Source organism: Misgurnus anguillicaudatus, chromosome 17 (genome assembly GCF_027580225.2).
Source record: "Misgurnus anguillicaudatus chromosome 17, ASM2758022v2, whole genome shotgun sequence".
Lineage (NCBI taxonomy): Eukaryota > Metazoa > Chordata > Actinopteri > Cypriniformes > Cobitidae > Misgurnus > Misgurnus anguillicaudatus.
The window spans coordinates 26,873,803-26,899,469 of NC_073353.2; the positions used below are offsets into that span (position 1 = coordinate 26,873,803).

General features: G+C 36.3%; 2 protein-coding genes across 2 annotated transcripts in view; both read left to right on the forward strand.

The window, feature by feature from the left end:
• Positions 1-1,592: 1,592 nt before the first annotated feature.
• On the forward strand, positions 1,593-4,774 carry nhlh2 (nescient helix loop helix 2). Its single transcript, XM_055216561.2, has 2 exons — positions 1,593-2,212; positions 2,804-4,774. The coding sequence occupies exon 2, from the start codon at positions 2,836-2,838 to the stop codon at positions 3,196-3,198; it is 363 nt and encodes a 120-aa protein (XP_055072536.1). The 5' UTR covers positions 1,593-2,212; positions 2,804-2,835; the 3' UTR covers positions 3,199-4,774.
• A 4,318-nt stretch (positions 4,775-9,092) lies between these two features.
• Positions 9,093-25,667, forward strand: part of vangl1 (VANGL planar cell polarity protein 1) — a 32,270-nt gene continuing 15,695 nt past the window's right edge. Inside the window, exons 1-3 of the mRNA XM_055215758.2 lie at positions 9,093-9,265; positions 19,591-19,808; positions 24,187-24,322. Of these exons, the coding sequence (XP_055071733.1) occupies positions 19,738-19,808; positions 24,187-24,322 (207 nt within the window). The 5' untranslated portion in view covers positions 9,093-9,265; positions 19,591-19,737. The remainder of the gene's footprint in view (positions 9,266-19,590; positions 19,809-24,186; positions 24,323-25,667) is intronic.

Consider the following 25,667-nt stretch of genomic DNA (forward strand, 5'->3'; position numbering starts at 1 on the left):
TTTAGGTGAACGGCCTTCCCTAGGAAAGAAGCTGTAGTTTCATATTCCTTCCACTTCTCCATGATGGACTGCACTGTGCTCTGAGATATGTTCATTGCCTCCCGCAGATTTCTGCATCTCCACAAACATATCCCTCATTGGTTTACAATGCTCTTTTGTCTTCATTTTGGTTGGTTCTGAAGAAAATCTTACCGTACTGTCAGACTTTACGAAGAGGGGAGATATTTATGCTCATGAATCTACGTTTCCAGGTGACTGGAAACCAACCAGACGAGTTTATAAGGCAATATATCATAGGACAGTGTGCAAAGTTTGTCTAGTAATTGCAAACTGATATTTTTATATCACAAAGTTTTTTAAATCTTTTTTAAAATGTATTTTGATTCTTAATGATATCCAATGTTGTATGCCATTGTGTACTCATATAGTACTTGAAATATACACTGTAAAAAAATTCTGTAGAAATTACAGACTAACTGGGTATTACTTGCAATTAGCTGCCAGTAACTTACTGTAGATTTTACATTTATGTTATTTACTTGCAACAGTATGTTCAAAGTTAACCGAACATGAAACATTTTCAGTCTTTATCTTCTACAGTAAGTTACTGGCAACCAGCTGCATAATTACAGCAAATTTTTTACAGTGTAGGCTACACTGTAAAATAATGCTGTAGGAATTCACTGTAAAAAAAATCCGTAGAAATTGCAGCTGGGTTGCCGGTAACTTACCGTAGATTTAAATGTATGTTATTTACTGGCAGCATTTTGTTCAAAGTTAAATGAACATTTAACATTTACAAGTATTTGTCTTTACAGAGTAAAACTAAAAAAACAGCACCAAGCAAAACATTCTGGGAAACAAAATCTGAAGCAAAAAAACTGAAAAGGTTGATGATGATTTCTGGTTCCCAGAATGCTTTGCATAAAATGTATTTAACTTTGAACAAACTCTTGCCAGTAAATAACATAAATGTAAATCTACGGTAAATTACCGGCAACCCAGCTGCAATAACATTGTAATTTCTACAGAATTTTTTTACAGTGTATTACTGGTAACTAGCTGCCAGTAACTTACTGTAGATTTTACATTTATGTTTTTTACTGGCAACAGTTTGTTTAAAGTTAAATGAACATGAAACATTTTCAGTCTTTATCTTCTACAGTAAATTACTGGCAACCAGCTGCATAATTACAGCAATTTTTACAGTATTTTAAATATTACATTTATGATCATTTAGTATTTACAAGGCAAGCAAACAGAATGTATTATGCTATACAGCCATAAGTACCAAAGTACAACATTTTATGGTAAAAAAAAATTGTCCAGTTGTGAATTTATAAACATCCATTTTAATCATTGGTTAGGGTCATAAATCAAATGTAGTCTATAGAAATTATTAAAATATTGTAGAAAAACATTTTTTTCACAGCTGATATCCATAATCCCACTCAGATAATGCTGTAGTAAAAATATTATAGTAATATATATCTAACCCACGCCTGCCAACTCCAGCTTGTTGAATAGCTGTACCCTGAGGCTCTCACGCTGGTCGAGAGAGAAGGCGCTGAGTGGATGGAGGAAACGAGGGGGTGGGACAAGGGTGTGACTGTCGTGGCTAAGTGCATAAAGTGAATGATTTGTAAGAGAGAAAGAGAGAAAGGGAGAGAGAGGAGGAGAGCGCAACATTCTCCGTCATTTCGCACTTTATTAGGGAGTCAGTGGAATGTTATCTCTCAAATCATCAGAGGCACGGGGACAAGCACGCGTGGATGTGGATGAAAAGAAGGATGGCTGGAGCAATTGTATACTAATCCACGGGGAAATAGATAGCCTGTGCAACTGACGACACTTTCTCATCAAAACGATCTTATCCGAGAACGCGTGTCCATTGTTATCCAAGCAAGGGTCAGAGGGCAGCATCGTCAGTCGGTCCCGTTAGTTTCATCATCATTTTTTTAAGATTGCTCATGGAAATTTCATCATACAACAACACAAATTTACGTTTCCGATTTGTGTTATAAGTGCTATTAGTGGAGAGGAAAATATTACGGAGAAATGCCTTGTTGATGCCGAACTGTACAAAAAATAATATTTGAGAAAGGAGCATGGACAGATAAAAATATTTTACTGAAGACAGACTTAACGAAATCTATTTTTTGGAGGAATAATACATTTCTTGTCGTTTTCTTCATAGCCTGTATTTTTCGAGGTGAGTTTTACTAAACATTCGTTGTTTTTTTCTGTACTTTCCACACATCCTCTTTTTGTGGTAAATTGCTTTCAACATTAATGTTAAAATGTAAATTACATGCCTATAAAAGTAACACGAGCGTTATAAATAAAAACGCAATCTCTCACAACTAAAAAAAACATTACTTGTGAATTACCATGTGTGAGATTTATTCCCTCGTGTCAGCTGGAGCTATAAGCTTTGCATTTGTGACAGATGGTCAGCAATTACTTTTTTTAATTGATTTCCATTAACTTCTTCACGGAACCAGTGAATATTTATAACCATTCGCTGATCATATTCTCTTGAATTATTATTAGCTGAATTACAAAATGCACACTGACAAAAAATTTGCAAATATTTAGTGGCAACTGAATTGTGATCAAAATGACAAATCGAAAAATGGGTTGCAGAAGTTGTATGCAAACATTTGAAGCAGAAAAAAACTAAACAAGCTTTAAAATTAAAATAAATTTATTTTTAAATTTTCAGATGCATTTTATGTTATTCTTTGTCACACCATTCATATTTAACGAACATATGTACTTTATGTCATTCTTATCAAACTAGTTACCAATCAGTGCACTTCTAAAGACCTGAAAATGATGCTGAGTCCCGATCAGACGGATTCGGATCTCACCTGGACACAGTCGGACTCGGACTGTCTGAACGTCATGAAGGTGGAGTGTCACGAGCCCTTGGAGGCCGGCGACGGCAAAACACGCACACTCGTGCCCGCCGCGCTCACCAGGGAAGAGAAGAGACGAAGGCGGCGCGCCACCGCGAAATACCGCTCTGCTCATGCCACGCGAGAGCGAATCCGCGTGGAGGCGTTCAACGTAGCGTTCGCTGAGCTTAGAAAGCTGCTACCGACACTCCCACCCGACAAGAAGCTGTCAAAGATTGAGATCCTTCGCCTGGCTATCTGTTACATATCTTACCTTAACCACGTTTTGGACGTTTAAAAGAACTTTGGGCATCTTTTCAGTACCCTAAAGCAAAATCCTACAGGTGTATTTAAAGAAGACTTTTACTGATACGGAGTAGCCTAATACAACAGGATACAAAATATTAAGAATAGCTATAGATAACACTTTATAATTACTTTTATTTCTGGACATTAGCAAACACATATACATGCATGCATTTGGTAGACGTTTTTATTCAAAGCCACTTGCAATGCATTCAAGCTATACGTTTTATCCAACCAGTATGCGTGTTCCCTGGCAATTGAACTTATTACTTTTTTGCGCTGCTAACGCAATGCTCTGTCAATTGAGCTCTCACTTTCACAGGATGTACATTAATTAATAATCTTCTAAGCAGTTTATATAGTGATGTTTGTTAATGCTATTAATAAAAGTCATTAGAAAGTGTTATCTACCATTCTGTAAGTATTGCAGTACAGTAAAGCTTGTTGTTTTTGACACTGTAGCAATATAGTTTCGGATAGCTGTTCAAAGGTTATCAGTTATCATGTAGCTCTATTATACGTACATTCGTGGCAATAAGTTGTGAAAAAATTGACTTGGGCCAACCCAATCGACCAAGACAATTCCGATTTACTTATCCTTAAACAACGCATTTACGATACAGCTAACCTGGATATAAATCAACACATTTTTGTCAACCATTTAAAAAATGTAATGTATATTTCTATGTGCTGGAACAAATCGTGAACTTATTACTTTTTTATTTATATGTTATTTGTTTATTATTTTATTTATCAGTAAATTAAGTTATGTGAGTGTCCTTAAAGTAACCTAAGGTGTTTACATATAGGCCTACATGTAAATATTTAATGTTTTGCGATTCATGTTTTAGACTGGTGTCGCAGAGTTGAGGATTACTGTTGCTTTTCACTTGCACTTTTCATTGGCAGTTTTTTAGGAGTAGGAGGGCCTTCGCTGTGTATGCACTATGGTTATTATAATGATGTTGCTGTTAATGTCCTGTCCTATGATAACGAGAAGCACTTCCCATTGGATAGGACTTATTGCTGTATTATTATTATTTTTTTTCGTTTACAAAGTGCTCATTGAAAGCATCTTGGGTACCTTAGTACTTGTGGCGGCTTTAACGAATTTCCATCAATTGTTGCGTCTGATTAGGCTGTAAAATTAAAGTCAAAATAATAATTGAAAATACATAAAAATCGAAAATTAAAGTTGTTTGCCTCCCAAGTCTATAAGCTACCCGGACGCTTTCTATGCTGCAACCAAAAATGATCTGAAAGTAGTTTATTTTTTCTTTCGCAAACTATTTTATAATGATTATTTGTTTACGTGTTTATTGTGAACCTTTTTGGAAATTTTATAGTGAACAAATTAGCCTATTTCACATCTGCCTCATATCCAAAGATGACCCTGTTAATTCAGGGGTTTGTCCGTCATTTTGTAGTGAAATAGCCGGTGCGCTGGTTTTTACCAACGCAGTTTTCATAACTATTTTAGAATAAATGGTAAAAACAAAAATATATTCGACGTTGATTTGTCTGTTGTAGTTTTTGGATAAAAAATATGGAATAAAAATGTGCCAATAAGAAAATTCAGTGTTCTTTATCCAATAGCCTACTATTCTTTTCCTTGACATTATACAATGCACTGACATTCATTTTAATTTTATTTAAATAAACATGCTTTATTTTTCATTCTGTCACACACACATGCATGTGTTCACAGTCCGCTCTACTCACGGCCCAAAGGCGGCTATCTCCCCAGAGAGGAGACAGGTGCTTGTCCAGACGGGCCAAGGCAACCAAATTACGACCCGTCTGCTGCGTCCCGTGGGAAAGAGCGAGAGAGCATGTGCGTGTATGTGAACGAGTGTGGGGGTGATCATACTTCACATTAAAAAAAAATCATAACTATACTCAACTGAAGACGCTTCAGCTTGAAAATCTACCATGAAGATATATGACTAATTTGCAGGGCAATGTATATGAAAATGTAAGTTGTCTTTTTCTCTTTAAAGTCAAACAATTTTAAGTTAAATAAGTCCTGATATTTAAAAAAATGCTCCACAAAGTAAGCTACCATGCTTAGTCAAACAAGCTGCTGTGTTTCTAATGGTGTGCATGTTGAAAGTGAAAAGGCCTCGTTAGGATTATGTAATGAATGACTATGAGCTTTGTTGTAATACCATATGTCTGCCTGTATGTCACAGAGAAGGTTCGAATACATTAGCCCTCAGCTCAGGTAGATTACACATTGACCCTTCATACAAAAAGCCAATCTGTCCTCTCTGCTTGAGGCTTAAATAATATTCATCAAAAACAAAACAGCAACATATCACATCCAACACGAATCCTAAATCTACGAATCATGAACCGACTCTGCATTTAAATGTTTACATTTTAAAAGATAAACCCTGAAATCTATCTATCTATGTATCTATCTATGTATCTATCTATCTATCTATCTATCTATCTATCTATCTATCTATCTATCTATCTATCTATCTATCTATCTATCCTGTTAAAATTATTGGAAGATGTTTGCCAGTAACTTACTGCAGATTTAAATATGGCAACAGTATGTTCAAAGTTAAATAAACATTAAACATTAAAAAGTCTTTATCTTAACAGAATAAAACTAAAATAACACCCTCATGCAAAGCATTCTGGGAACCATAATCTGAAGGGGAATAAACAGAAAAAGGTTGATGAGGATTTCTTGTTTCCAGAATGATTTGCACGAGTTATTTTATAGTTTTATTCTGTAAAGACTATCTATCTATCTATCTATCTATCTATCTATCTATCTATCTATCTATCTATCTATCTATCTATCTATCTATCTATCTATCTATCTATCTATCTATCTAGTTATCTATCTAGTTATCTATCTATCTATCACATCGGGGTCTCCAGGTCAACCCGGCATAGTAGTCAAATTATTTGGAGCCAGATGGAAACGGACGGATGAGAGACAGATGATATTAACAGTGTTTAAAAGAAAGGAATAAAAAAACTGCTTAGAAGGGGAAACGAGGGTCCGTCTGTTCTCATTAGCTAGCGCATAGAAAGTGTCACGCTCAGAACAATGCGACCTGGCTGCGAGCTGAAGCCCGAACCATCTGTGCACGCGTCACACATACAATGATCAGATTTTCATCACACAATGACAAACTGACGGAGATGGTCGGCGCGTGCATTTACTGACAGCAGGAAATAACCACAAGTTTCGGAAGAGAACGATATTTTACAGACACGTACAAGCATGACACGTTGGAATGAGCAAAAAACCCAAAATAGCCCTACTGTACCTGGGCGCGAGACAAGTACTAAAGTTATTTAATTAGAAAACATATAACGTGGCTTTAATAATGAATGCAATATAATTTATATAACAATTTTTATTTATAAAACGAAAGCAATATTTAAACAAACATGTAACAAAATAGGTTTTTAGATGTTTTCGTATTGGACAGTTATCAGTTTGTTAAACTGTTTTTCAGATTAAATAAATAAATAATATAAATAAAAAGTGAACGTATTTTACGTCAAGGCCAAGATCACGGGTAGAGAAGCGCATCCTGCAGTTGTGTTCACTAGTGCCACTTAGTGGACAAAAGCACTTAGTGTTTGTTTATTTATTGCATAAATACATTTACTGGTTTGTAGTACAATTATGCTTTTAAAGGTTTCTTTATAGGTACATAATGCACAAAGGTTGAACATCTATTAAGAAATGCGTCAATATTTCCTAGGCAATAGCCTTTTATAAGACGTCAAGGTATGTGTCTACATTTATGTGTCCCTTTGTTGTAAAAATAATCACTGAAGTCAAAATTTTGGCAACATGCCCCAGAAAGTTTTCAAATGAAAGGCATAATGAATTTTTTCAGAGAAAAATAATGACCATTTTCACTGCAGCGTCCTTTAGTTATAGTCGAATACCTGCAAACAATAGTATTTGCCTCCCCCTATTGGCCAATAATAGACAATGACAGAAAGATTGCAGGAAATACACACAATTTCCTTAATGGAAATCAAAAGTGTTTATATGTTATATATTTCAACATTGGCAACTTCTCATAAATATATTGCTTACTTGCATACAGAGTTACTGTATTGCATACAGTACAGTTGCACAATAGACAATAGTTTATTGTTCTATCATATTTTTGTATATTACACAAAAAAATATGTCAAGATAACTTTCAGAATTGAAAATAAACCACTTCTGTGCTTTCTTGCTTTTTTAATGCATTTTTAAATCACAAGGAACACATTGCTAAAAATGGACCTCTTTGACAAAGCTTTTAGCCATATCCTTTCAGGCTACTTTATTTTTTATGAAGTCATTGTAGTGGTAAAAGCACCTTACAGAATCAATACAAAAAGTGTTCCTATAAAGTTACAACCTTAATAGTTTAAAGGTCTAAGAGCACATTGAAAATTTGAGATTCAAAATCTAATTTAAACCAACATTTTATAGTTTTTCTCAGTTGTTTTGGTGCATTTCTTTACATCTGCACAACAGTTAGTTCAACCTCCACAACATTTAGTCATTTGTGCACATCATAGTAGCAGTTTCTCATTCTTTCGAACAAATTGCAAATGCTTTTGGACATGCATCAATTGCTTTCATACAATTTTCTGCTGTTTTATGTAATGTCAGTCAAAACTTGTGAATGCTGAATAGTCATTCTGAAATTATGTGGCCAGACTTAGAGGAATGATTACAGTAATATGTGTGTTTATGTTTGTTGTAAATAAGGGTGTATTTTTTCTTTTGCACTATGCTGTGAACAAATTAAAATTTTAAAGAGCATATGCAGTAAGAATGTGAAACATATATATTGAGTGTATTTTACTCGGTTACCTCACTAAATACAGCAATGTGTAACTTTACTGTATTTTTCAAATAGTGCAATAGTGCTGTCTTGAGCATTTTCAGGTGTCACCAAGATCTGACTTTTATGCATTGGAAAACATTTATAGAGTAAACTGTCATAATGAAAACATGACAAAGCCATTTGACTATCTTCATCTTGATGACACTAACACTTTCATTGACATGAATACTTGCTTTTGATGAATGACCTATCCATTTTAAGCAAGTGACACGCTTTTGCAGGATATCAACTAGGTTTTGCAGTTTGTACTAATTGTTTTGAGAACTGCATTAACTGTTGTGCAAATGTAAATAGTAATGTGAGAAATGCAGCAAAGCGACTGAGAAAAACTGTAATGTTCTAAAACAGTAAAAATATTTGGATGTAAATTGAAGATGGAGAGATGCTACTAAGACACTCCTATACATTTTTATTAATCTTTCATATAACACATCATATACACATATGTATATATCTAAAAATGCTAACAGGAGTATTTTTAACAAGTAGTCTGTCTCAGACTTTAGGCCTTCTGCAGCAGTACAACACTATACCAACAGCAACATAACATAAATTTACTGGAAAAGGAATATATCCAAAAAATGTTCCAAGCATCCAAAAGTAAAACCATCAGTACTTACTGATATTCATAGAGTAGTCATTTATAATAGACATTGAAGGGAATGTGTGGGGGAGGGTCTGAGATTTAATGGTACGAATCTCTCTCTGCCTCTATCTCTCGCTTCACTAGTTTTATAGGATATGATAACTGGATGCATTCATTAAAGACTGCACATTATGACATTAAGGAAAAAGAGATATGCAGAGATTTGTATATTTATATATACATTTGCAATTTGAAAGAGTTCAATGACGCTCACTGCGTCTAAAATTAATGAACTTGGCAAAGAATCATGCATGCCAATGGATCCAGCAGGTAAGGACATTAATGTATGCATTTTTGGAGAGCGTACCTCTAATTGGAGGCGATAACTCCCCCTAGCGCTCCTCTCTGTATTCAGACTCGGTCCCTCCACCTCTTTCTGCTTGAAGTGCATCGCCAGTGTGTTCCGCCTGTAAAGGATACTATCGTTACTCCCGTCAGATTGGTAGCAATGTCTGTAAGTGGGTAAATCTGGGAACAATACACTGATCACTGGATCTTTTGTTGGGATATTGGCGTGACGCAAGGTAAGTTACTCTTGTGTCTATTGTCTGTAATGCTTTAGCGCTCACTGCATTGATCTAAATACAAGTAGTGGTCACCTCATGGCATTAAAAGACACTGGAATGTATGCTGTCAAAGGCAGACCGTTCTCACGCCCCGCCGCCGTCTGTAAAATTGCAGATTTTGCCAGCGCTCATGGTATTGATTTAGCTACCTATATAACAGGGTGGATTTTACGCGAAACTCATTATCGTGCTTGCTAACGAGACGTAAAGATTTACAATTTGTGCAAGATAACAGTTTTTGCGTACTAAAAACATGTAGTTAAATTCATTCATTGCAATATTTTTGGCCAATTTATATAGATTTTATGCATTATGAATGTGCTGATTCTTTAAGATCATTAGTCTCGTGTTTGACACCGAGTCGTCTGTAAAAATGCAGGCGCGCCGCACCTACAGGGATTTTGTCCATCATTCGTTTATTTATTTGATTATGGAATGTATCGATGCCTCTCCTAAATCACATAGTTGGCATTCCATTGACTTGGATGGTGGATGATCCCTAGAGTGCATTCATTGCTGGAGATGTTCGATTCACAAAAGAATCGAACGATCTTTTGAATCGGTTCCTTTTGAATATTCATCAAAAAAGAAATCTGTTAGGTGTGTGACATAGTATTAATAAAACGGAAAGTTTTTTTTAACCAGGGAGCAAACATCTGGTTGAAACGTATGTATCTGGAGATTCTTGTTTTGAACCGGATCACTGAAACAAATCATTTGAATGAACCGATTCATTAAAATGTACTCAATCTTACGCCCATGAGCAGTGCTAGATTTTAAAGCGTTTGCAGTAGGCTACCCGCTGGCTTATTTTAAAACAGATTGCTTTGGTATTATTCCCGCATTTTGCAAGCAAAACTGGTGTATTTATCAAAGTTCAAACGTATATTTTTTGTAATTTGAATGCGTCCCTTTTAGGGAATGGTAGACTGAGTTGATGCAGTGATTTGATGCTTATGCTTAACTTTTAATGTTTATTGACTAATTTCCTCCAATTTCGGTAATATGTTACACTATAACCCCTTTTTTTCATATAGCCATAGCCAGCTTCTCTTATATATAAGAGTTGGCACTATTACGGACACTGTTTCTTTCCTTAGAGCTGAAGATTTAAGATATTCCTTATAAAGCCAATGTTTAGGTTTTTAGCACTTACCTATTTGAGAATTAGATTAGTGTCTAATTCATTTTAAACACTCACATAAGTTGACAACAAGTTGTATCTCTTCACGACCCTCACCTGACCTAAATATCTTTGGACATCCCGGTGATTCTGAGATTCTAGTCGCTTCAGGCCGATGTAGGTCAGATATTATAGCTGGACTCTGATCTTCTGAGAGATGCTGTAATTTTGTGGAGAAAGTACCAGAGTTTCAGTTAGCATTGTGTTATTAGAAACAAAACATAACTGTACTTAAAGGGGACATTTCACAAGACATTTTTAAGATGTCAAATAAATCTTTGGTGCCCCCAAAAGTACATGCAGTTTTAGCTCAAAATATCATATTGATAATTTATTATAGCAAGTTAAAATTCTCACTTTGTAGGTGTGAGCAAAAATGTGTCGTTTTGGGTTGGTCCTTTAACATGCAAATGAGGGCATTTTAGGGGCAGTATCCCCTTCTGACATCACAGGGTGAGCCAAATATCAATAACCTATTTTTTCACATGCTTGGGGAGAATGGTTTACCAAAACTAAGTTACTGGTTTGATTTTACTAACATTTTCTAGTTTGATAAAAGCACTGTGGACCCAATTATGGCACTTAAACATGGGAAAAAGTCAGATTTTCATGGTATGCCCCCTTTAAGCAACTGTGCCAATATGAGTTGTATTCTGTATTGTTTTGTCTGTCAAACTGTTCAAGTGCTTGTTTTCTCCTCACTTTAAAGCTTCTTAAAAATTCTCTTTCTTGTAAGACAGGCTTTTTTGCATTTTAGAAAACATCACATGCACACACAACGCTGCCGTAATCTAGTGTACAACACATCCAGTTTATATTTGACAGGGCATGAATTATGCATAGGCCTAAAAGTTTTAAATGCATGAAAGTAACACTACACGTTTCCTCAAAAAAACAAAGCTCCTTTATTTTTTGGGTCTTATAATATATTTATATCGTACAAGTTCTACGAGCTTCACGCATATCTTAAAAATGAAAAAAGTCACATACATAAATTCTTTCAGATACAGAGAGTAATGCCGGCAGTGTAGCTAAAGCCTAAGAAATAAATAAAGTATGAAAAGCTTTGGAAACATTAATGAAAGTCTATGTTTGTGCATAGTCTTCGGGATAGAAAACTTAAAGGAATAACGAAGTATGGAATCATATATTTTGTGTATTGACAGTGGTTTCTGAAATGTCATTTACTCCTGGTTTTGTTTGTATGTGTGGTAGGGTGGTTTCTCTACTACATCTGTGCCACTGACACAGACTAAGCAGCTGGAAAGAGGAAGCGGGTGTGTGGGACAGCGCTCTGTACAGGGTTGAAATATGCTGCCTATATATAGAATGGCCACAGTTTCCACCACAATTATTTAATTTCTATCAGGCATCAACACCCAGATTGAAAAGGGAGCGTGGCTTGTCTTTCTCATCTCGATGTGTCTTTCTATTAAGTTATTTTATAATACACAATTTCCATAAGGTATTTTTTCAAAAAGTTTATTCTTCTGTTGAGTTTTCAAAGTACTTAAAGTGCTACTGTGCATAATGTTTTGATACCTCAAGGCATATACAATTCTACAGTGTAAAGTGTAAAATAAACATATAAAGTAGTATATATTTGTAATATGGACCATAATATTGGAATCAAACATCAGCCAACAGAGCAGCTTTAAGGTCTGCATGAACTGAACTTATCAGTCAGTTTTAATGTATATGTGTGTGTGTGCGCGCTTGCTTTTCTGTGTCAGATGGCTGCTCATTCTGAAAGCACTGCCTTTGTGCTTAAAATTTTCTGTATACATTTTTACACCCCCCCCCCCACTCTTGTTTACTTGGCTTTCCTTTTCGGTCTATCCTGCTGCGCGTTCTTTATTCTTGGTTGGTATGTAAAAAAAATGTTATTGTTCGGTCTTTTATCAGCCATGATGACTGCCTCCAGGTACATATAAGTTTTGTGTGTGCGTCTGTGTTTCTGCATGGAGGTATATGATATGCATTACTCAGCGCTTTGAACATATGTTAAAGGCTTGGCCGAGTGAGTCTATCTGTGAAATGATGTGTGTTGCTGTGTCTTGGCTCAGTAGATCTAATGGCTGTGAAAATCTGAGTTTTGATGGCTAAATGTAGAAGCCTCCAGGGACGATTCTGCTCCAGTTAGCACTACATTTTGACAAGTATGCTTTAACAGCACTGCCCAGCATCACCTCGTTCAAAAAAGCTCATGTATGTGGTTCCTGCGTCCACTATCACTAAAAAGTTAATTTGACCCTGTTGCACTATAAATTTAATTTGTTGAATTCTTATCACATGACCTCTGGGATAAAACTCTCTGTAGTGAAGTGGAAGTGTCTGTTTTCTACATACCTGTAGCCATTGCAAAATTGTGTGCAATCTGGCAACATACAAAATTACAAAACACAGCTTTTTATTAATTTGATCAAACTGATTTTTTTAATTTCTTTTAAAATGTTTTTACAGTTTTACTTATTGTCCCACATAAATCCTTTTAAATTTGAATCTTTTCGAAGAGGATTAGTTGTGAAAAACCCCCTGAGAGAGATTCTTCACCAAAAAATGAAAATTCTGTTATCTGTTATCTTATAGGTTGTTTCAAACCTGTATAAATGTCTAATTTCTGCTGAACACAAAAAAAGATTGAGGAATGTTATAACAAGCCATTTGGAGCACCATTGACTCGTAGGAAAAATGCTATGGAAGTGAAAGTAAAAACTGTTCGGTTACAAATATTTCTCAAAATATCTTCCTTTGTGTTCAGCAAAACAAAAAATATACAGGTTTGGAACAACTTGAGGGTGAGTAGGAGATGACAGAATTGTTTTTGGGTGAACTTTTGTGCTTTAGTGGTGACTATAGGTATTTAGACCCACAAAATTCTTGTGTATTTTCTGAAATGATGGTTGATGATTTTAACTTGTGGCTGATGTAATTATCACCTTTAGCATTTAAGAAATAGCCAGCGGTCCGTCTGAGACCAAAACACTTAGACAAAGACTTTAATTTTTGAGATTTAAACCGAAGACCTAGAACAGGGGTTTTCAAACTTTTTGTGTTTGTAATCAAGAATTTTCACCTCGTAATACTCATGATAAAATATGTCTACACAAAGTCCTGAATTTATCTGCACCTATAAATAGGCTTACTAGCACTAAAATTATAACTGGTCATCACATCAGTACAACAGATTCTTAAAACATATTCTTAAAAAAATATATTTTTCTTAAAAAAATATATTATTTTATATTTTATTTTGCCTTTACACGGACCACCTGCAGTACCCTCACGGACCACTAGTGGTCCGCGGACCACAGTTTGGGAATGGCCGACCTAGAATGAGTTTTGACAGCCAGAGCCAGAACCGGGCAACAATTAAGCCTGGTCTCATTGTAATACATGGTATTATTATGGAACTTTCCAAATCACACTTTTTGTACGTTTGTATAAATGCTGATGCGTACAATACGTATTTGCAACATTATTACGTTTTACAGCTACAAAACATAAAGCATTTACAAATCTTTTAAACCATAAAGATTGCTGTATCATTTCCCTTTAAAGGCGGGGTGCATGATCTCTGTAAGCCAATGTTGATATTTGAAATAACCTAAACAAACACGCCCCTACCCCAATAGAATCTGGACCTTCTTTTGATAGACTCGCCCCACACATACGCAACCCAGGCAACAATGTCGGTTAGTAGGCATGCCCTTTACTGCTAATTGGCTACAAGTGTGTTTTGGTACTCGGTCCGACTCCCTTTTCCAAAGTGTTTTTCAAAAATCATGCACCCTGCCTTTAACCATTTTATTGTCGCCATGAAACTGAAGTAGCGCTTGTCTTTTGTTCCCCGTGGTGACGTATATCCGACTGAAACGGCTCCTAAAAAAAATGTTAGGGCTGGACTTGAATTTGTCCATCGAAAATTGATTGGATCGTTGAAAATTTGGTCATGTTGCTATCTGCTAATCGCAGCGATTTTTTCCTGTACCCCGCCCACCTGCCATACCATATGACCGGAAGTAAAGAGAGATAAAGAGAGAAGTAAGGGAGATTTGCATTTTTGATTAAAGATTATGATGGCACATGTTTTTTTTTAATAATGAAGCTCACAGACAAGTCATTTGTAAAAATTAGTTGAATTTTCCCAAAAAATACTAGAAAATAGTAAAAAATATATTTTTTATTTCAATTTCATTGCGACTTTAATGTACGTATGGTACTGTACAACCACACTTTACGTAAAAATACACTTGTATTCTCATGAGATCACGTTGCACAATTATGCCCAAAGTATGTCCATCATCCGCATGACGCAATTATCATCCGCACTGTGCGGATCAATCCATGCGAAGCTCACTTTTTGAAACCGCGCAGATGGAACCTGTACAACAGCGCATGCGCAAGAAAATATTGTGAGACAGGATATTCCACTATACACAACATGCAAGAAAGGCAATAGACAGCATTTGCATACACCATATTCTTTTCTTCTTTTATTTTCATTCTCTTCCAAGAACAAAAAGCTAAGGAGCATTTTCTTCACGATCCCTGTTTTCTTGTTGTTTGTTCTAAACTTTGTTTGCAATGGTGCATACTAGGGATGCACCGATAGGATTTTTTGGGCCGATACCGATTTAAACAGACAACTTCAGGCCGATACCGATGCCGCTATTAAACACTTGTATACAATACTATACATCAAATTATTTTTACTGAACATGGATTTGATCTAATTAACATTCAACTGACCAACATAATAAGAGAGGCACAAATTAAGCTAAAACAAATATAATAAGACAGCATGACAACCTTCAAAGATGGTTTTTGCTATTCAGCATTTATTTTATTAACAACATTAACTCATTTTTTTTACATATAATGGATTTCTTTATGTAGTTAATTAATAAACAATTGGTATCGGCCTTTCTCGTGCTATTGCCGATATGCAGATGGTTTCAAATTCATCAAAAATCGGCTGATAAATATCGGCGGCCGATACATTGGTGCATCACTAGTGGATACGCTACTTTTCTTCATCAGACCCACACGCGTTGTCGCAGTTACGCGCCTGAACTGAAGTGAACTTTCGGTCTGTATTTATTTTTCTGGCTAGTGGATAAACTGATCTGTGAAACAAATACCTTGTCGAAAATAAAATGTTTTGGTTTGCTAAGGACGGCATGGATCACCAATGTGCAGAGAGGTTTGGCAGCCAGGCAAGAATTAAAGGACCTGTAGCTAACATTGTATACATCAATTTTACACAGTAACGTTAGCGCAGTGTAGTAGTTGATACGCGTTACTTATGACATATGAACAGAGGAAAAAAAAATTTCATATATTTTTTCCTTGTTTTTAGAAATTAACTACTCTTAAAGGACTCTGTTGTTATTAATTCTACTGGAAGTCTACCAGAAGTTGCGTTTAGTCCACAAAAGCCATTTGTTTATGTTGTTGTTGCTCTGGTTTCATCGGACGCTAGGGTGGCCATTCGTGCCAGTTCCGCCGGACATGTCCCGAACATGTTTTCGGGTTTGTTCTCCGGAAGTCGCGTTGCTCGACCGCATACGTCATCACATTTCAGTTAAAATACATTAGAAAATTAAGATTTATTTCTTTTAAGACATACAATCATTGTAGTTTCATTATTACCTTGAAATGTAACGGTTGCTTTTCTGAAATTAAACCCAAAATATTAAACCTTGATGACGTATGCGGTCGACCAACGCGACTGCCGGAGAACGAACCTGAAAACATGTTCGGGACATGTCCGGCGGAACTGGCACGAATGGCCACCCTATCGGACGCACGTGCGCACGGTCAGAACTTTACTTCCGGTTTCAGTTTTTTTAATGGTCTGACTTGTTCTCTTGAACAAATACCTCAACAAATGTTTTGGTTTCCTAGGTAATCTAAATCTAGGTGTTGTTTTTTTGCTTGTTATATAAATGAACTACTTTAAAATGACTTTGTTGTTATTTATTCTTAGCGGAGTTTACCGGAAGTTACGTGTTGACCACGAAAGCCTCTTGTTTATGTTGTTACTGCTGAAACGGTCGATATACTGTTTCATCGGATGCACGTGCGTTGTCGGAGTTACGCGTCTGTAGTTTTACGCGAGGGGAGACGGCGATCATATACCAAGCCCTGTGGTCTTGAGCCATCTTAAGACATAAGACCATTAAATCTCTGAGGCACTTAGCGTTTTAAAAAGGCTGAAAAAAGAAAGGAACCATGTGTTTGGGGGGGCATGCCTGCTGTTTAGCGCTGTTTGATCATTTATCTACTGATTCTGATTAAAGTTAACAGGGCAAGCTTGGTGAGTAAGATAGGAAAACTTTTTTGTATTTACTTTTAACTTCTTAACCCTGTTTTTATCCCAGTACAATACAGTGTATATATTTGAAACATTTATAGGCATTTGTCACTTTTCCATCACTGTTGACATCTGTCACATTTTTTCTGGTTTCAGTAATGTCCGCTTTATAGTTATACCCCATGGTCATGTATCAAAAGTCCTCACATTCTTGCATTTTTGCTTCAAAAGAAAGATTTATTTGGCCTGTGCTCCCCTGTGAAATTTGCAACAACTTCAGAAAAGGCTCTAGAATAGTAATAAAAAGCCACAGTGTGCCAAACCCGAGATAAGAAGAGAGAAGCCTGTCTGACATTATAAAATATGTGACCGTAATTGCTTTCTCACTGGATTCCTTTATGAAAGGATATAATAACACGAACACACAGTACAGAAAATACTAGGCCCCGAGCTTCCCTAACTTGATATACTTTAAGTGTTTATGAGTGTACACGAAGTAACTTTAGATGAATTCTTTCTGTCTGTCCGTGTGTTTTCCGGGCACTATGAGGTCATCTAAGAGGAATGCTATGTGTGCATGTCCAGGTCAGATTTCCTCCATTGATAAGTGAAATGAAGACTTAAAAGTGGTCAGTGGTATCTCAGCAAATTTGCATACCACATGTTAATCAAGAATATCAAGATTTTTTTCCATTCAGTCAGAACATTCTTAGACAAAGCATTTGCTGAATACCTTTAAGAAGGCAGATTGTTGATAGGTTTGTAACATCTGTTTAAAAACAGCAAGTTACAAAAAATAAATAAATATAAAATATTTGATTAAACTTATTTTAAGTGTGATCTATTTAAATTAATGTGCATTAAAGCAAAGGACAACACTAAGGGGGCGTGTACACCAGTGGCGGTTGGTGACTTCTTTTTTCGAGAGCGCTTGATGCGAAGTTCGTCACAACATGTATCTAGCCCGTTGTGTGTGGTTCGTAATTTCAAAATATGTGTTCTGCACGTCGAGTGATCCTATGTGCATCACGTGTCTTGTTAAATAAATGCCTGCTGCAGACGCGTCTAAAGGGTTTATGATAAAAGAGACGCTCGCGTTTGCCAGATACTCGCATAATCTCACGCGTAATTAGAGTTTAATGTTAAGGGAGTGTCTTGCGAGTATTTTGTAAACGTGAGCGTCTCTTTTATCATAAACGGATGTGTGTGCAGCAGGCACTTATTTTGACAAAACGTGTGATGCACATGGTTAATATGACGGAACAAACACATATTTTGAAAACACAAGCAACACACATGACACTCCGAACACTTACTTTGAATTTGCGCCCCTCGGATGAGCAGTCACGAACCGCCACTGGTGTAAACCAAGGTGTTTACGCCTGCGGCTGCCATTGTTCAGCATTTTTCCGCATTCGCCGCTGGGCGCCCAGAGTTATAAATGTCATTTTTTATTTAACCGTCCAATAACAGTGGAGGAGGGGTGGGACAAATTCCACAAAACCAACCGGCACAATGACTGATAAACAAACCAGAAATATCATAGCAACCAAAGCACCCACCAGTTGGCATCCTCCTGGCATTTTCAGCTGCGTTTTAAAGCTTTGGTGTACACGCCCCCTAACACCCAAACTCACGCTATTGGTTGAGCTGAGACATAGTACTACACACTTCGCTTTTAATTTCCAATAATTACACATTTTTGTGACACATAATTTACATAATTTATCACAAATTAATGAATATCAGCTTGCCAAGCTTTGTGTCAGGGTTTGAGTAACAGACATCAGGCCATATTTGAAGAAGATAATTGCAAGGTTTAGTGTGAGTTAAAATTGACTTATGATAAACATTCGCTGGTTTTGTGATCTTATTTCTGAACCGTTAAATCCTTTTAATGGATATATTGGTTTGTGTGTATTTTGTGAGTGTGTTAATTGCTTTGTTTGGGATAACAGCTGGCACTAGTGAATGTGTGCTTTCGAAATATGGAAATTTATGAGCAGATAAATTAATGCAAAAGGACTGTGCAGAGAGTCGAGAGGAATTATAGAAATAAAACACCCTAGAAGAGAAATCAGAATAAACCTTATATCATAAAGTTAGCTATCTTATGCAAAAAATATAAAGAAGTATTCATTTAAAGATATGTTTTTTTTGGGTGTGTAAGTGTCGCTTAGTGTGGGAACGTGCATATTTCTGCTTTGTGGTGATGGTGAAGTCACGCAATTCACAATATATCAACTTAAAAGTAACACCGTGAAACCAAGCACCAAACACTGAGTACAGAATCCCCTGAAGGTGGAGTACTGAGAGCCAGAAATTTCAGAAAGTCAAACAGAACCACTAAGAAAAACAGCCTCTATGTCAATTTATGGTAAAGTTCAACAGGGACATTCTGAAGTATGAGGGTGGAATATTAATGGCAAGTAGCTGATAACTAAATGCCTTCAGTTCTTTAATAAATTATTACTAGCAGACATATACCGACATGTAGCCTATTAATGATTAATGGGGGAAGTGGGCGTTTATAAAATCTGACTCTTATAGGCAAAATCCATACAGTATGTCAGGTTGGGTCTTGAACTGGATAAATTTGAGTACTACTGAAACTGGTAAAACGAGTACAGTACATCCTCGGTATGATGACATTAAACAGGCCTATCTACTGTGGGTCTGTCTGAATTACACTTTGTACATAAACTTGATTATATTATATCATAGATATTTGTACTGACTGTGTTAAAGGTTAATTATTTCTCTCTTTGTCTTTCTCCTTAGGTTCATGTTAGAGAACACGAAGCTCCCTGAATCGAACTTGTCATTTTGCAAGGCTTCATGTATTTCTTGATCATCGTCTACCAGTTAACTGTCTCCACCTTCTTTCCTCCTCTGCGTTAAACCAGTCACAGGATCGACAGCATTGCCATGGACACAGAGTCCATCCACTCTGGTTATTCCCACCATTCCAACAGGTCACGGGGATCAAACAAACAGAGGTAAAAAACTCAACTGCCCTTTGTGCATAGAAATCCGTATACATTCATACAGAAATGCATACACTTGCATACAGAAATGCATGTGCACACATGCACTCACTTTTACATTCTCACACTCCCTCTCATTTAATCCTTTGAGGTATTGAGAACAGCATTTTGTCTGTTTATTTTCTTTCCAGACTCGCACTTAATCATGCAGTAAATTAAAATTAACACAATAAAGCAACTGCATTTATTTAGAGGTTTAAGCATATTAATGAAATTAAATGAATAAGTCTGTGAAATGGTTCTGTTGTTCATTAGTGACGGATGGGTTTAATTAATTTCTGTTCAATTTACTGAGAATTTGCCTCTAATGTCTCTAATTTGCCTCTGAAAAGTGAATTAGTGTCAAAGCTCATTCAAGGAATGGCTCAGATTAGAGGAACACGGGAATTAAAGGATTATGAGTTTTCTTTTTTATGTTTCAGAAAAGGTTAACGCACAAGAAATTATTTCTACTTACATTTCTGTACTGGCTACCTCAGTAGACTAGCATGTTATATCGATACAAACAAACATTTCAACTTCATTTAAAACGTATTAAGTGCAAAAATACAACTTCATATTATGCTATAACTCACAGTACACGTGCATAAAACATTGAACACTAACAAGAAGTACTTACATTCAATTTTAAGTGATTCAACTTCATATACAAGTCACATATATAACATATGAACTCAGAAATACTTTTTTGAACAGACATTAAAAAGCGAAAGGCAACGTTAAGTATATATCTGTAAATGATAATAATAATAATAAAATGGCTTCATAAATGGATCCCTTCTAAAACAAAACTCAATATATTAACAGATAAATGTAAGAAAACTTTAACAGTAATTATCTAGCATCGACAGCTTTACCGTTGTTTGTTTGTCTGCTCGACGCCCTCCCATCTGTATCGTACATCAACCGTCCGCTACTCTCTCTCGTCACGTGGCTTATTGCTCAAGTTCAACCACTCATATTGTGCAGCTCCGCTGTTCACGAGATTCAGACATGTAAATAATAATAATGGAAGTTAATATTTTAATCATAAATATGGATTTTTATTCGTATTCGCAGGTGCAAGAACTGGGCGATGTTTCATTCAAAGCTAACCTGACTGACATTCTAACCTATCAATCTGTCAACAGAGACAGAGAAGCACGCAAATGACTAAACCTCTGGTAGATTTTACAGTTAACCAACTTAACATTTCCATTCATGATCATATCAACAAGTTAAATAAAAACTTACCTGTCAACAAACCGCAGTTCTCCCGCCGATATGATATGAAAAATGGTGACTCGAGTCCCGACTGGATATTGATTCATGCGCACTTTGCGGTGCTAAGGCCAATATTTTGGGGTATATGTTACTTATTTTTTTAGTATTGCCGTTATTATTTCAGTCATTTAAAAAAACATAAAACAATATAACAACAAATGTGATTTTTACACAAATCTGTGAAATTTAGCATAGCGGAAGGTGTCGAAATAAACATGAAATACTTGTAATCATTGTTGACAATGAGTCTGGCTGAGCAGTTCCTGTTACAGTAATTAAACAAAACCATGATAAAGGATCTGAAGTGTCAAGCATAAACACATGCACACAGGGCCACAACAACCACAGGACAAAATTCCTCTGTCTAAGATACTAAAAGCAATGTGCAACCACCAACCTAATATATTTCTGTGGTAATCTAAAGCATTCCACCTAAGATGTCAGAAATGCTTAACTTGTATTGAACCTGCAACATTCCTACCATGATTTATTAACATGCTTCAGTTTCACTAGTTTAAAGGTGCAGTGTGTAGTTTTTAGAAGGATCTCTTGACAGAAATGCAAAATAATATAAAAAACTATATGATCAGGGGTGTATACAGACCTTTTTATAATGAACCGTTATGTTTTTGTTACCTTAGAATGAGAAGTTTTTATCTACATACACAGATGGTCCCCTTATGTGGAGGTCGCCATTTTGTGCCGTCATGTTTCTACAGAAGCCCTTAACGGACAAACGGACAAAAAGTTGTCTCTTACGATGACATGCTACTGTAGCTTCTCTATGCGTTTCAAAAGCGAGGGGTGAGCAGTGGACTGAGCCGTTGGTTGCAATTCGCAACCTCACCACTAGATGCTGCTAAAGTTTACACACTGCACCTTTAACGTCTGACATGTCAGGATTCAAAGGTGGTGTTTTTTAAAACGAGCTGAAAATGTCCTTTCTCTCCCAGAGGAGCAAGAAGTTTAAAGGCGGAGTCCATGATGTTTGAAAGCCAATGTTGATATTTGAAATCACCTAAACAAACACGCCCCTACCCCAATAGAATCTGGACCTTCTGTTGATAGACCCGCCCCACACATACGCAACCCGGCATTTGATTTGATTTGATTGGCTATAAGTGTGTTTTGGTAGTCGGCCCGTCTCCTTTTCCAACGCGTTTTTCAAACACCGTGGACTCCGCCTTTAATGTTTATTTGGGATGTGCCTGATAGTGTTGGTGATCTTTGGGACCACATTTCTACAGTACTCCATTCCCTTTTTGTCTCTGTTCATATGCTGGTCTCCTGTACTTACACTTATATGATGCTTTTGCTGTTTCATTGGTTCACTTTCTTTGACAACACATTTTATATGCTATAATGCTATTGGACTGTACTGACCCCGCCCATTGTAATTAGGAAGTTATTTAATGAGCTTCACTATTGTTTGATTTCCTATAAAAAATCTAGTGAAAGGTCCCAACAGGACTCTAGAATTTCAGTGTGAAAGCAGAGAATGTAAGTGCCATCGTTGAGAAAACCACAAGTGCATGCATTTCCACTGTCTTATTTCTTTTCATGCTTTTCTTTACGCCCATATATCCATTTTTATTAAGTCCAATACTTACTATTGCCTGTAGTTTTGTTTGTATCTCAGGTAGATTATGTGTATATAGTTCTGTCTGTTAAAGATGTTCAGTCAAGTTTTTACTTACAGGCATTACGATCAGAAGCACCATTCACTTCCATTGTATTATTTTTCCTGTTATGGAAGTGAATGGTGCTTCTGATCGGTTTGGTTACAAACATTCATCAAAATATCTTCCTTTGTGTTCATCAGAACAAAAAATTGTAACAACATCAGAGTATGTAAATATTGCCACAATTTATATTTTTGGGTGAACTATCCCTTTGAAGGGTACATTTCATGAGACTTTTTTAAGGTGTAAAATAAGTCTTTGGGGTCCCCAGAGTGAAGTTTTAGCTCAAAACACCATATAGATCATTTATTATATGTCCCATTTTTTTGTGTGTCATTTTAAATGCAAAGGAGCTGATATCTGCACTAAATGGCAGTGCTGTGGTTGGACAGTGCAGATTAAGGGGTGGTATTATCCCCTTCTGACATCACAAGGGGAGCCAAATTTCAATAAGCTATTTTTTCACATGCTTGCAGAGAACGTTTTACTAAAACTTACTAATATGATTTCATCTTGATATTTAGATATATAGAGATTTATCTATGATCTGTAGCCTTTCTATTACTGGCCAATAATTAGTATTTCAGTTGCTGATTCTTGAATTATGACATGCCTTTTTGCAAAAAAAAACAAAAAAAACATTTAAGGTAAAAATTATGTGGTTTGTTTTATCTTGAGCAGCTGTTTGACTAGTCTTTTACTACTTTTTACTACATTTTTCATAATACCACACAACTGTTCCAGCAGTCCTATGCTGCCGAGGCTGGCCAGGATTAAGTAAAGCAACAAAAAGGTCAACAGTTTGTCATTGCTGCTAGCTGTAGAAAGAAGAGATCTTTTCATTATTATATTGATATGTTTTAAGCAAAACATGCACATTGTTAAATTGTCAACCAGATTTAGTAAAAGCCAGCATCAAATGTTAAATCATTTTATAAACGTTTACTAATCTTACATGATAAAGAGTTAGGGTTATAGCATTTGCTATGTATATGAATGGTTCTGAACTCATGGGTCACATGTCTGCATTTATAGAGTCCCAGATGGTCTACGGTCTGCAAATTCATATGCAGTAATAAGGTTTACCAGATATTAGTTATTGGAAGTGAAAAAGACAAGGGGAGAGAGAGCGCGAGAGAGCTCTGCTTGGATTAGGGCCGTCACAGCTGACTACATCTAACCTAGTTCGCACCAGATGCTCCAGCCAAAGCCCGTGCACGGGAATGATAGGGGTAAACCAGCGTGTGTCAGTGAGGAGAGGATGAGGGGAAAGAGTGATGACAGTGGTTATCCTGTCCTTAGTCAGCCTGTGTGACCCTGCTCCAAATCACCATGGCAACAGCGTTTTCCTCACCTCCATCGCTGTGTGTTTCTCTGTCATGCAGTGAACGCAGCAGCAGGGATCGGCACAAATCACACAGCCGAGACAGCAGCAGTCGATCAGACAAAAATGTCACCATCAGCACGTCATCGCCTCAGCCGCCACAGCCCGATCAGAGCTCCGCCCCCACAGACGCCCAGGTGAGTGAATTTACATCACGTTGGGAAAGTAATTTCTCTAAAAACGATTTTTGCTTGCTGTCTACGTTGATTTCATTAAATCAGCCTGGAATAAAACACAGAGTACACAACATTTTCCTTAATATAATAAAGGGCAAAGTCTGTGATGGCTGTTAAAGGGACAATATTTTGTGGCTAAAAAGCGCATTACTTTGTGTATTTGGTGTAATACAATGTGTTTGTGTGGTTTATATGTAGTATTTTTAGTATGTTAGTTACATTTTCCAAGCATCTGTGCTTTATCAGAGTGTTTGTCTTGGGAAAAAAATTACTTTACTAAAAAAAGTTCACTACATTCTAATCTAAAGCATAGTATCATATTGTGTATTCATTTTATATTGCATATTAAAATTGATTTAATACCTTATTACATAAAATTGTGTACTTTTACTTTTCTTTTTCTTTTTTGATGGTCCTAATCCCATAATTAGATTAGGAGACTTTAGCCTGGATTTCAATTCAATTCAAGTTTATTGTCCACAAAAAGTGGAAATTTGTCTTTGGCTCCACAGGTGGATTTCTAAAACACATACACAATGAATAGACAATATATACAACAGACAAACAACACATTAACCCTTACAAACAACAATTTCACAAAAAGGTTCACAAATTGTAGTCCATTTACTCTCAGAAACCTTTATTGTTGTATTTCAGTGACATCACATACACATATAAAGCAACCATGGTGTAGGTGCTGTGACTGTGCTGAAATATTAAACAAAGAGAATGAAGGGGAAAAGTGTGTGTGTTGAGGTGGGTATTTGCGTGGAGACAGAAATGGAAACAAGGAGTGACATACATCTCTGTATGAAGGGACGATGCTTTGTACTTCCTACTGAGACTCAGTTATTCTGACCTACTTGGCACATCCTCGGGGGCAAAAGACACAACGTTTTTATAGGTCCTCATGTATGTCTACATTCATTTGTATTTATGTGAGTGTGCGTCTGTCTGAGATGCATTTCTCTTTGAGAGGACTTGGCATGGAGGAGAATGCAGATCAAGCAAAAAAAAAAAAAAACTTGTACTGAAAGTGTAATGCATTTTATTTTATTCAATCAATACAGAATAATATTGCATTCACATGTGAAATCTAAAATGTAGCCTATGAGCCTACCAGTTATATGCCAGTATATGCATTTCAGGATAGTTGAAAATTACTTAGGTTTCATTTTTCCATACATGTAACTAAAATGAGTACAGCTGAATTCTATCACAGTATTTTTCAATATAGCAGGGAGTTCAATCAAAGTCCCTTTAGGGAAATCAGGCCACTAGCAGCCATGTTTGCAACGCCTCCGTG

What these genes read in the sequence shown, in the direction of transcription:
- nhlh2 (XM_055216561.2), top strand. Translation starts at nt 2,836, where the DNA reads ATGATGCTGAGTCCCGATCAGACGGATTCGGATCTCACCTGGACACAG.